The sequence below is a fragment of the Echinops telfairi genome, unplaced genomic scaffold (genome assembly GCF_000313985.2).
Source record: "Echinops telfairi isolate 266 unplaced genomic scaffold, ASM31398v2 ScPeMD7_4;HRSCAF=17, whole genome shotgun sequence".
Classification (NCBI taxonomy): domain Eukaryota; kingdom Metazoa; phylum Chordata; class Mammalia; order Afrosoricida; family Tenrecidae; genus Echinops; species Echinops telfairi.
Window position 1 is genome coordinate 13,979,565 of NW_022103900.1, and position 13,122 is coordinate 13,992,686.

General features: G+C 33.6%; 1 protein-coding gene across 3 annotated transcripts in view; it reads right to left on the reverse strand.

Annotated features, from left to right (window-relative positions):
• Positions 1–385: 385 nt before the first annotated feature.
• Positions 386–13,122, reverse strand: part of TANK (TRAF family member associated NFKB activator) — a 107,137-nt gene continuing 94,400 nt past the window's right edge. For all 3 annotated transcript variants that reach the window (XM_045299648.1, XM_004703790.2, XM_045299651.1), the window contains exons 5-8: positions 11,600–11,667; positions 10,812–10,927; positions 4,225–4,805; positions 386–968 (exon numbers count right to left, since the gene is read on the reverse strand). In XM_045299648.1, the coding sequence (XP_045155583.1) occupies positions 795–968; positions 4,225–4,805; positions 10,812–10,927; positions 11,600–11,667 (939 nt within the window). In that variant the 3' untranslated portion in view covers positions 386–794. The remainder of the gene's footprint in view (positions 969–4,224; positions 4,806–10,811; positions 10,928–11,599; positions 11,668–13,122) is intronic.

Below are 13,122 nucleotides of genomic sequence, written 5' to 3' on the forward strand. Positions count from 1 at the left end.
TAGTTTGAAAAGTGTTTTTAAATCCAAAGTGACCCAAATGTAATAAAATGTCAGCAGATCTGATCATTATCATTCTCCCTGGTTACTGGAAAGAAAACATGAATGTTAAGAACTTTCCCAAAATGTGGTGACATAAACCTTTATTTTCTTTTAACTTAGAAACAAAGAACACATTAGTGAACATAGCATAAGTAACCCTTTTAATATTTCACTCATTTTTAATGTAGCTATACAAAGTAAAAATTAAAACCATATATTATTTTTTTAAAAACCTAAAATATTTTATCTTACCAGTAATTTTACCATTGGTTAACAAATGACTTAGGTTTGGCTTTTTACATATTAAATGTTTATTTTCTACTAATTTTTATTACAAGTTTATTAAAAAAGAATATGTTATAAATAATATAAAATTTAAAATGAAATCAAGTGGGAAAAATCCCCATAAACATTTAACGTTACCAAATTAAAATGATATAACTAGACATCCAAGCATTTAAGTTTAGGTATTGGAAACAAAATCTGAATTATGATTACATAATATCCCATCACATAATTTTGAATTATGGTAATAACACTGTAAACATGAATACAATGAATTACAGATCAGTACAGGATGATATTTTAAAAGACAATAAAAGTAAGGTACAAAATTTAAGTGCAGGAAAAAATTCAAATAGCTGTAGCACTGAATTTTTCTATAAACGTTTTGTACTGTTTATACTCAAGTATTTATAGTATTACAACCCCCAAATCATTGCCCAGAACTTGATTTGTCTGTTTTCAAATTTGTCTTAAGTCTCCCCATTGAAGTGTGAATTAAGATGCCGGAGGAAATCCGCCCTGGAAGTAATGGATGGTGGGAAAGCTGCTTGACAGAATTCACAAACTCGAGGTATTAGCAGTTCCGAGTCTGTACCACTTGGTACCAAGTCACTGTCTTGAGCAGGATGGGGCTTCCAAACAGGCTGCAGGAAACAAGTAAATGAAAAACCTTCCGTTATTTGTCTTGAAAATCAACTTGTATGTTGAATAAGTTATATGCACGTACTTGAAATTCCTTAAGAATAATAACCGAGTACTGAAATATCCTAATATGAAAGAAAAATAATTTTGCACCAAAGTTAATATGAGACTCAATTCCCTTTTTCATAAAGGATACAACAATATTTTGATAAAAACCATCTAGGCTACATGTTTTAAGTATTTTATCTTCATATATTAAAAAATATGCTAGCTTCAACAGCATCAGTTTTAATACCTGTTACTACAATGACAACTGTTTTGGAACTAAGGTCAATACTGTAACTCTTTTTTATGAAATTTTATCTTTTCTATTTTATATTAGAAACCTTAAGTTATAAGGTCTTATAGAGTTTACTAATACATAGTATATTAGGTATGATGTACGTGTGTACATGCATTTAATCAATGTTTCACTATTTATAAGCAAATATCCACTGAACATATCATATATCAGTGTTTGGATGGCTGAAAACATCTTTTTAAATGTCAAGTATTTCATCACTCAGCAGAATCTAGTGACAGGTGTATACTTTGCTCCGTTATACTGTGCATAGTATGGCCTTCAGACCCTTCCGTGTCCCAGAGAAACGTGAAATCTGCCAGCAGTAACTCAAAGCATTATGGAAAGTTATAATTTAACAGGACCACCCACGTAAACACTTCAGTAATGGCATCTATGCCATTTTTTAAATGAGTAAAAGAGAAAGAAATAGCTTTTAATTTAATGTTAATAGTAGGTGCTCAATAAACATTGGTTAACTTTAATATATTTTTCAGAATTGTTTTAAAAATTATTTTTTTTTAATTAACAAATTTATTTCTAAAATTTGCATTCTTTAAGAGCCCAAAGAAACAATTCTCAATTCTGATACTTTGAGAAAAATCACCATCTAAAGTAAATTTTTAGAAGTCTGATGAGACTCTTTTATGCTACTACTATGTTTTGAGAGTAACTTACCTGATAACTTTCGTTTTCATCCTCCTCACTTCCTTCCGTCTAGTTAACCCAGCATTTACATAAACAGTATATTACTAACTGAAACATATGAGTTTCACAACATCACTGTCTTCTTATAAACATTACTGGACAGCTGTGTACAGTTGGTGTAAATATACAAAGTCTGTCTAGGTACCAAGATATATTCAAATACCAGTTCAGGAAGGCTTATAACATTGACTCAGATCCTTTTGCGAGAATCTGACAGTTTTATCACACACACAAAAAATAATATTTAAAACGAATGTTGTATACTTGGGGGTAAAATAATTTTCTACCGAGAAAAATCTTCTTTTATGATGGAATAATTGTATTAAGCAGAAATCTAGTCAACTCTAGTTAATTCATATTTTATAGCTTGCAACAAAAAGTCTGATTCGTATGCACCATTCTAATGGGAAGCTGGTATGGGTACAGATTAAAGATGATTAAAGGTAACCCTTACTGAAATCTGTAAAATAGTAAGAAATGGATTTAGAAACAATTTCATTTTTATAATTAGTGTGTCAATCCATCTTCTAATTTACCTCCAAATTCTATGTGTATTTTAATCTACTGGGATCTACTAGTTCAGATTTGATGTCTTATATAATTCAGCTAGGACTCCAATCGCTGACTCAGCAACCGTAGGAAAAAACTAAAAATCATATGGAGTAAAAGCTACTTTAGTCTTTGTTATGATACCTAAATATGTAAAAAAGGTATTAAATATTAAATAAAGTAAAAATCTGAAATATAACTCAATTTTTATTTCTCTCTGCTAGCATCTATCAACAAGTGAAGAATTTTGGATTTATCATACTAACTTATGATTATAAATAAAATAATGTTTAGAAAAAATCAATTTTAGAAATATTCTTTCAAACTAACCTGGCCTTCAAAACAAACTAATTTATTTGCTTTTTCTGCCAAAATATCAATTATCTAACCTTATGCCCCATGTCTTATGACAGCTCACCACCAATTCTCCTGCATTTTTTAAGCTGTATACTTCTCCATCAAGTTGTAATCACATACCAGCTGTTTCCCTTGCTGCAGTATAGAAAGCAAATGCACAATGCAGGGTGCCATCTACTGAAATATGAATGCACAGACTAGCTAGGAAAAGAACAAGCAAGAGATATAATGGAGAAAAAATTAACAAGTATTAGAACTGATGTACTTCACAGCTCCACAGGAATTCTACTGGCAATAAATGAAATTGTTTAATTTGCTTCATTTAGGAGCAACTATAACAGACTCTGATAAGGTACAATGAAGAATATAAGTGAGTTTATAATTAAGACTTATTGTCAGATATTGCCTAGTTTTCTCTACTACTAAAATATACCACAGCATGACTGCAACCGCCTTTGTATGATGATCGGAAAGTAGGTTAGACTTTATAGGTTAGATGAAAGTACTTATAAAACGAAAGTATATTCATTTTTTCCTCCGTATCTCAAAGGCAGAGAAGATAAATCAAACAAATGTGTTTTCATTAAATTGTTTATTTTTATAGTTTTTGAAACAATTATTTCTTTTCATTGCCTTCGGGGATTAAAATGGGGGCTATAAATACTACATGAGCTGAAAAAACTGAAGGCATATGATTAAAACAATATATATATGTATATATATATAAATTATTTTTTAAAATTAGGGTTTATGTTCAGTGCCAGATTAGAAACCAAAGCCAAAATCAAATCCTATAGGTCTACATACTATACAAATGCGAATATGACATTAGTTTAGCGATAGTTCACCTATTTGGATAAATAGAAATATACAATGCAATGATTTATTTTGGGGAAATTATGCGTTCTTGTAAAAATGAGCATGATATGTGCAAATATTTTAATGAAAATAATACCATTTGCTTCATTGCATAAAATTGAACAAAGATTTCTGTAATAACACCGGTATTGAGCAAACAAGCTTAGAGTAAGAGATTAAGGAAGTGATACCACAAGGTATGAGTAAGGTTCACATGTATTTAAAACTGTGCCTTACATTTCCAGGTACTTGAACATAGCCCTTTACCACATTCACATTTTATAATGTCCTATCATTTATAAGACTTGAATTTTTATTAAAAACTTTAACTGCGGCTTGTCACTATTTTTAAAACAATGTCAGCAACCTAAAGGAGATACATATCTGTGCATGTATGGCAAAATGTGTGTTCACACATAATATATTTGTTAATGCAAAACAGTTACCTGCTGTGGTCCTCGGATAGCTCTTCCTGAGGAATCGAGTGAGGGATAAGGTGCATCAGATGGGTCCTGAAGTGGGAATGTATTTATATACAACGCATTATGGCTTCCAGGTGGCAAACACGGAGCTTTATCCAGAGTTGTCCTGATACAAGAGTTTACAAGATTTGAAGGTTTTGTTTTGTCAGTTGTTTTAAGGTTTTCTATAGCTGAAGCTATGGGGTCAATTCTTTGGTTTTCAAATAAAGATTCTTCTATTTTAACGAAATTTCCTGGGTTGTTTCTGAGCTCCAGTTCAAATGTGTCTTGCCCCACGGTCTCAGCTGTGGCAGGACCAAGGACTTGGGGTCTCTCTGGGGTGCTAAGTAAGAAAGTGGGGTCACTGTCCATAGGTGGGAACTTGACGTTGAATTTAGAAAGTGATTCAACAGAGGTGTCTTCCTCATCTCGGCCCAGTCCTCTTGGTGTGACAGATGTGATGCATGGTGCATCTCTATTTATATCATCTTTAGCCTGAGGCTTACGCAGTGCCTCTTGTTTATCTGTTTTATCTGTACACTGTATAGGCACAGAGCACTGTGTTTCTGCAGGGGAAAAGAACACAAAAGGGAAACATTCACATTCAAAACATTCGTTAAAAATCTGTTCAATCAGCTTTCAACAGATGAGTATTATTTTTCTACTAGTTTTTATGGCAACTGAAGGCAACTGAGATTTTTATATTTGCTACTGGGCTGCACAGGAACATTAGCAGTCTCCAGCAGGTGAATGGGAACACAGCTTATTCGTCAGTTTGACTACTTTGCCTTTTTCTAGATTTTTTGCTGGAAGCTTTGTATCTTATCAACAGCTATACTGTTCTGAATTTAAAAAGCATTTGCTTGTACTGTATATCTTTAAACATTTTGTCAGTAAGGGAAATGGCAACTGTGAACTTACTTTGACCAGTAAGTTGTTATGAGGGAAAATCCTTAGTAGGTGGTACATACACACATATGTAAAGAATCTATACAAATCAGGAAATTTGTTTTCCAAGATTACTATGTAATTAATTATATCACCAATTAATTTAGCTATTGTCTACTCTCAATAATCCAATGTGATGCAGCAGTGAGACCTCAGGATGCATGTTAAGAAAACTGTATGTGCAAATATGATTTCCTCATATATTAAAACAGGCCTTCATTTTACTCTCGGGTAGATACGATGGCCTCTAGTTAACAGATCCTCTGATATTCATTTACCAAACAGTCACGTATCCAAAAAACATTTGGCTTCCCAGGATCTGGGCGAAAGACAGATAATCTCAGCTTCTGAGACTCCAGAATTTGAGCCACAGGCACATGGGTCTATGAATTTTACTCTGGTTCTCCTTTTGGTGCTGGCTAGAAGCACAGAATTAAGATGGTATATGAATTGTTAAAGGCAGACACAGATATCAACAAGAGCTGAAAGCAGGGAAGAGGCAAGGAAATCAAAACAAAACAAAGCATATGTAAGAATGCAGAATACACAGCCGTCTAGTGCAGGGCCAACAAAATTTACACCTCTCAATAAAAACAACGCTCACAGCAACTCTGCAGTGTTGCTGATCCTGAGCCATGGAAAACACCGAAAATCTAAATTATGCCCTAAAATATAAATTCAAGAAAGCAGAGAGGTGATTAATACATATATTAAAAATGATTTTAAATGGATAAAATAACAACAAACAATGTTAGCATTTAAAGAAGGTTAAAATTAGGGAAAACCAAAACAAAATCAAAGGCACCGCCATCGAGTCAATTCTGACTCACAGTGACCCTGCCTGTAGGGCAGAGCCCAACTGCTCCGCAGACTGAAGTTGTATGGGCAAACAGCCTTAGCCTTTCTCCTATAGAGTGGGTGGTGAGTTTGAACTTCCAACCTTTTGGATAGCAGTGCAATGCTTTACTCAAAGTGCCATCAGGCCTTCTAATCTTAGTGAAGCTGTATAAAATGTGAAGACTTCGGCAGGGATGGAGGTTTCAGTAGACAGGATACAGAGTCCCTTGCAGAGTGTCTGTCCGGGTTAGTAGGCATGCAAACATCAGAAGTTGCTTCTAAGACACTGAACAAATCAAAAGTCAGGTATTTCCCCTTTCCCTTTGGTCTTGGCAGCCTCACGCCACCTTTTTATTTCCACGTCAGCACATTTGTCTATAAGCTATCGTATATACTCGTGTATAAGCCGAGTTTTCAGCACATATTTAATGCAGTTTTTGTGGTAAAATTAGGTGCCTCGGCTGATATTCAGGTCAGCTTATACTTGAGTATATATGGTATGTTCTATTTGAATATGATATGTAATACATGCAACTTCTTTAATTCACCCCATTATACAGTGCTGCTTTTTATTACCCCAGCCTTGGAATTACCTGATGGCTTCTACATTCATCTCGTATTGGGACCATTCTTTACATTGCTGCTTTTCTCCTCTTCCCAGAGTAGTTCTATCACGTAGGGATAAGTGTGGTTCTCATGTTACCTTCATAACTCTCCAAGGCCCTCAACCACATAACTATCATTAATTGGCCCCTGGCCAGCTCCCCAAGTTCACCTTTTATTTGACCTTCTTTTCTCCAAGGAGCTCTGGTGGGACAGTGGTTAAGAGCTTGGCTTAATAAACTTTGCCATAATGAATTTTCCAGGTCTTTAAAATAGCCATGTCCTCTTGTCTCTGAGCCTGGGCGTGTGTGTGCAGACTGCTTGAAGTGTTCCCTCCCGCTACTCTTTGCATTTTTTATTTGTCCTTCATATCTTGGCTTAAATACAGATTTCTTTTGGATGGCTTTCCCTTGACTTTCCAAAGCTAGTTTAGGTGTTACTCTGAAGTGCCCTCAAGTACTAAGCACTCTGTACTATATTTGCTAGAACACCTCTATTTCTCCCATTAACGTAGGTTTCTTGAGGTCCTAAACTATAATTTGGTGCTCATGAATCCCAGTACCTTGCCTAATGCCTGGAAGATAATATCTTGTCAATACATTCATTCTGAGTGAATCTGTATTTACTTCCCCGGAGAGCCTAGAATAATATTGTGCATTTACTAGATATATGCTTACATGACAAGGAGGGCCCAGCAGGCTAGCGCAAGCTCAAGTGTTTTGCTAGATTTTTTTTGAACGTTGAGGTTTGTGGAGCAGTCATAGTCTGTGGCAGTAGATGTCAGAGTGGCAGAAAATTGTCGATGGCATTTGTTAGTTGTGGGCAACAAATTAGGAAGACAGCTGTTGAGGTCACCGAATTCTGCAACACTTGAGAAGGAGTTTAGACTTAGCAGTGATCTTGACAAGAAAGGGAAAGCAAGATGAAGAGTCTTCTTGGTTGCTGCTGACACCGACGACCACTAACATTTATTAGCAACCCTGTGTGCCAGGCACTATTACAAGTAGCACCTCAAACCTGTTGCTACGGAGTCACTTCTGACTCACAAGCATTAGATATTCATCAATTCATTTAATACTCCAAAGAATCCACAGGCTGATTTCAATTCACGGTGACCCTATCTTTACCAAAAAGGGTTTGTAATGGTTGATTTTTCCAAAGTTACCAGGTCTTTCTTCTATGGTGCCTCTGCCTCTGGGTGGGCTCAAACCTGCAACCTTTCAATTAGAAACTGATGGTGTTAACTGCACTACACCATTATTATGCCCCTTTTATATACAAACATACAGGGACACTAAGAAGTCAATTTCAAGGCCACTCACATAGTGAACTGGCACTAGAACCTAGGTAGTCTAACTTTAGAGTCTGTGCTCTGAACCATTATGCTAATTTGAAAGGCTGGCTTCAATATAAATACACACACAGATATACATACAGAAAGGAAATCTGGAATCTCAAAATTGGCAGAAATGTGATCTGGATGACTTTTCTAGGAATTGACCAAATCTCTTTAATAAACAAAAACATGGAGAACTAAAATAGCTTTCATATAGCAAATATTTTCTCTCAGCATAGCTGGGTACAACCTTAGCTAGATTTAAATATCTTCAGAGTGAATCTGCCCAAAGAGTGAGAGTTGTTATCTATTTAAAAAAAAATCCAAACCTAAGGGTGTAGGGTCACTGGAAGTCCAAGCTTAGGGACCCTGAAAACGCATGTGGAACATGAAAAGGACTCACAGAGAAACATACTCGGGCAAGCAAAGTACTTTTCTATTTCTATGTCTCACCTATCTCAAGAATACGTATTTCTGCAAGGAATCAGGCAAAATGTGAAAGCTACTCATTTTTTTCAGCTATATCTTCTTTTTTGTTTTTTTTTAAGACTAGTCAAGTGCAGTAGTGAGGAGGGGTAGACAAATAGGTCGACCAGTAATTGACTGTAAGCAATCGTTGTGAGATCTCACTACCTTCGGACCAGCCAGCTACATCTTCTATAATTATAATTTCTTTCTTACTTTTATTGGGGACACTTACATCTCTTATCGCAATCCATACATTCATCCAGTGTGTCAAGCACATTTGCACATATGCCGCCATCACCATTTTCAAAGCATTTTCTTCCCACTCGAGCCCCTGATATCAGCTCCCCTGATATCTCTCTCCCCCTCATCTTGCAGATTAACAAGAGAAAAATATTTCATGGTTGCTTGTAACCTCTAATCCTATATTCTTCTCTCCTAATTTCTATTCAAATAAGATCCTCTTCTGTGTATCAAATAGCACTCTAAAAATCTTATTTATTTTTGCCCTCAGAGGCTACTGTTATATGTGGATGAATACAAGACAGCAGTAATAAAAAGAAAATTGAAAATTTTAGTAACTCAAATTTAGCAAAATTTCCTAAGTTGTATCTGGTTATTCAAAATTAACTCAAACTTTAATATAAATGACATGAAGATGAATTATAGGGCGAAAAACACTTTTTCCTCCAGAAATATTATCTAAATCATATTTTTAAAGTTCCTCTATATTTTTACTCAATGTAATATTCATAATTTGAAACCCTAGACAGTAATCATTTTTCTTAAATAGTTATTTGTTCTTCCTCTCATTACTACTACTAGAGCACAATACTTAATATTTCAGTTTATGTCTGGACCCACTAAATATTTAAGATATCTGTAGCACAAATAAGATCCAAAACATTTCAGAAGAATTCTGTATTTATTATTTATGACACACAGTTCATAGCAAACACTAGTAACGCAGTCTGGTAGGAAAAACTGTAGTAAAACATTCAGTGCTCTACCTGATAAGACACATACTGACGTAGACCTGAGTAATTTAAAAATGGTCAAGGTACTAAGTCAGTGATAATGCGATAAAGTTCTCTGTACAACAAAGAATGTGTCACTATTACAATGGGTTGATAAGATGCTGATATTGAAAAAAGCATGTTTATGAATTCTAGGCACTATATCTCTACAGATAGTTCCTTTTAAATAACAATAATTCCTTTACTTCAGAAGTAGGTGGTGTTTTTAGTTTGTGCAAAAGTTCAATTGTCATGAAAATACGACAAAAGTTCAGATGAAGAAATGTAGTGTCCTTTTTGGGATATGAGGAGAAAGAAGGGGAAGAAGTAAATGCTGTTTGTTACAAAAAACAGTTTTATTTTTCCAATACTACCTTGTGTAGCTTTGCTGATAATAAAATAGTAGTAAGTAAAATGTGAATTTAAATTGTAAAACTTTTTTTTTTAATGCTCTAGATATAAACCCCCTATGAATTGAGAAGTGTTCTTTAATTATAGGAGTGCTAGTCAGCACTGCCGAAACATCTCAGTGAAAACTGCAAAGCACATCTCTTGGGAATTGTACAAAGAATATCTCAGATCGTAAGAGTAAAGAATTATTTATCCTTAGCAAGTGATCAGTTAGTTTATCTTCTTTTTCTATACTAAATTGCTTGGTAGCCAGACAGAAGCAAAAACCAGGAAGCTATTTTCTGGGGTTTCAGGGAGGTAAGAGCTTTTAAAAAAACACACTGTAATAAATTCATACAACAGATGAGCAATTTAAGTTATATTTTATATTAAACTTACTTTGTGCCTCCAATAGAACTAGTAACAGGAAATATGAAATGTTTATTTCTTGAACCAAATTATAAAAATCTAACCATATCATTTAACTGGCTTTCAGCACAAAGTAAAAAACAAACCTATTCTATTAGGTGTGTTTTTATAGCATTACTTACCTCATAAAAGTAGGCATGAAGGTGGCTTTCTAATATATAATTTAATGTTTTTAAAAACCTAATTAACAATAGAAACTTTATACACTATATTTATTTTGTACTTTTTCATGTTGGGACATCTCGTTAAGATGATTATAATTATGTCAATCAATTTTGATCTATACAGTTATCACACACAATACAGAAAGAGGAAAAAAGTCAGTAATTATTTAACATAATACATAATACAACACAAATACATTTAAATATAAGGAAGTGGGAGTCAAGTTGTAGCTTCTTTGCACTTGAGATATTTTCACATTATAAAAGAAATTAAATGTATGGATTGTGATAAGAGTCCTACAGCCCCTAATAAAACGATTAAAAAAAAAAGAGAAATTAAACTTCAAGTACATGACAATGACTGTGAGTTAAGTCAAACCTTACCAGCTGCAGTGTGTGGTGCATTCAGTTTGTTCAAGTGCTCTTTTTGTGCTTTTGCCAGCATGCATATTCTATGAAATTCTTCTTTCAGGTCCCAGAATGTCCTCTCTATAATATCTCTAGTTAAAAAAACAAGATGATATCTTCATGTATTTTTAGTATCATTAAACTTACATAGTAACTTTTTATGTACCATAAATACTTATCATTTCATATCCTAGAAAATTCCCAACACCTCCAATGTTGAAGGGTTATACAAAAACTAAGATAAATTAAAACACTCTAATACATATTATCTATATATCACAAAGCCGCTCTTACTGTCCCCTACAATAGAAATTTTAATGCATTAATTTTTGCTCTCAGAAAACAAACAAACAAAAATGAAACATGCCTCATTTTGATAAGGTTCACATTAGAGTCCATAAAGAACAGAATAGCTGGTCTGCTGAAGTAATAGAGCTTTGGAGAATTCAGTTTTTAGATCCAGCTCTATTAACTGTATGCTTTTAATTAGTTTATTTTAACACATAAAGGAGTCTCAAGTTTTCAGTTTCATTGGTCATTCACAGTTCTTTAAGAAAAGGCTACTTTCTAATAATTACCATATATAGTCGTGTATAAGCCGAGTTTTTCAGCACACTTTTAATGCAGTTTTGTGGTAAAATTAGGTGCCTTGGCTGATATTCGGGTCTGCTTAGACATGAGTATATATGGTACTAAACTTTAAAAAATAGAGCTAATCTCTATTCATAATTTTATAGAGTTGATAAAAAAGATGACATGATTACCTTTCATGAAGTAAAGGAATGCTCTTCGGTGAAGTTTCTTTTCTAGATAGAACCTCTTGTCTTCTTACCTTAAATATACAAAATGACCACAATTTACATCACTTTTAAACTCAAATAGGAATGGGCTAGCAGAAAATAAAGTGGAATATTTATTTTCCTCATTGCAAAATATGTTGAGATTGCTTTATACTTATGTATACATTTATATGTATATACACAAGTGGACTTCAAAATTCCATGAAGATTTTAAGTCTCCTTGTATACTTCTAGATATAAATGTATATATAAATGTTTTAGAAGTACAACAATTTTGTTTCTAAATGGCAAAGAGGGAAAATCAGGCAAAGAGGAAAATGATAGTAAAATAAATATGAAGACCCAAAATAGTTCTGATAATATTTTCAATCCTGGTAATTCAAGAAAATTCATCCAATCCAACCACTGATCAGAATGCTACTCTTCACCAAGCACCTGATATAATCAGAAACTTATGCAGGGGGGAAAAAACAAAATCTGTGTGTATGCTTACTTTGTAAGGCTACTCACTAATAATGGCCTGTACATTTAAATAAATTTCTTTGTATTTAGTTATTTTTTTTGCTGAGGATTGCTGTTGTATTAGAGGAAGAAGAAAACCCAAGCTGTAGCTCTTTAGCGTTTAACAAGTATTTTAAAGGTTATAAATACAATGCAAGCATATATTTAAGCTGCTTCGACACAGTTCTTACCTTTCACTCCCACCCTGTGGCTTACGTTGGTATTACATTTACTCGTCAACATTACAGAACCTGTAACCTATTCTATGGTTTAGATTAAAAATAAATTTCAATAAAACATGATTAGAAAACTTGCTTTCTATACCTTCTGAAACTATAAACTAACAAATTCAGACATGAATCATACTTTTTAGTTCAGCTAAACTTGTGTCCTTGTTTAAGTCCAAATAGTGGATACTTAAGTTTAGCGACTTTACAGATTTTCAATTCAGAGCATTGGTTATTGGTAAAAATGAAAGATTTTACTTGTTTTCTATGTTCTTGATTTTCAAAAGATTTATTTCAATTTTTAATCAGTTTTGTTATAAGAAAAATGACAAGAACCCCTTTTTCTTAAATTTAATATCCTCTCCAATTTATTATTCATTTTTTAGCTTACGCTAAATAACAATGCTTGCATAATATTTCTTAAACAGCATTGTTACAGCATCGCTCTGAGTTCATAAGATAAAATGCTGACGATATGTGATATTCTATTTTATCAGATTGAGGTAAAATATACTTCTTGTCTGAAAAACATCTAAACTATGACGCCTAGATTACAAACAACTACAGGCGAGCTTTATAAAGTAGTCACATCAGAAATTATTTTCACATTCGCAGTTTGTTTTTAAAAGTGGTAGACAAGGTTTTTCTTTAGTGTTACGTGCAATTAGAACACTCAATGAATTCCACTGCAGACTAGAAAGAAAAACATTTTGAAGCCAGCCAATCTTTCAGGGTAGTACAAGGATGAAATGAAAACTT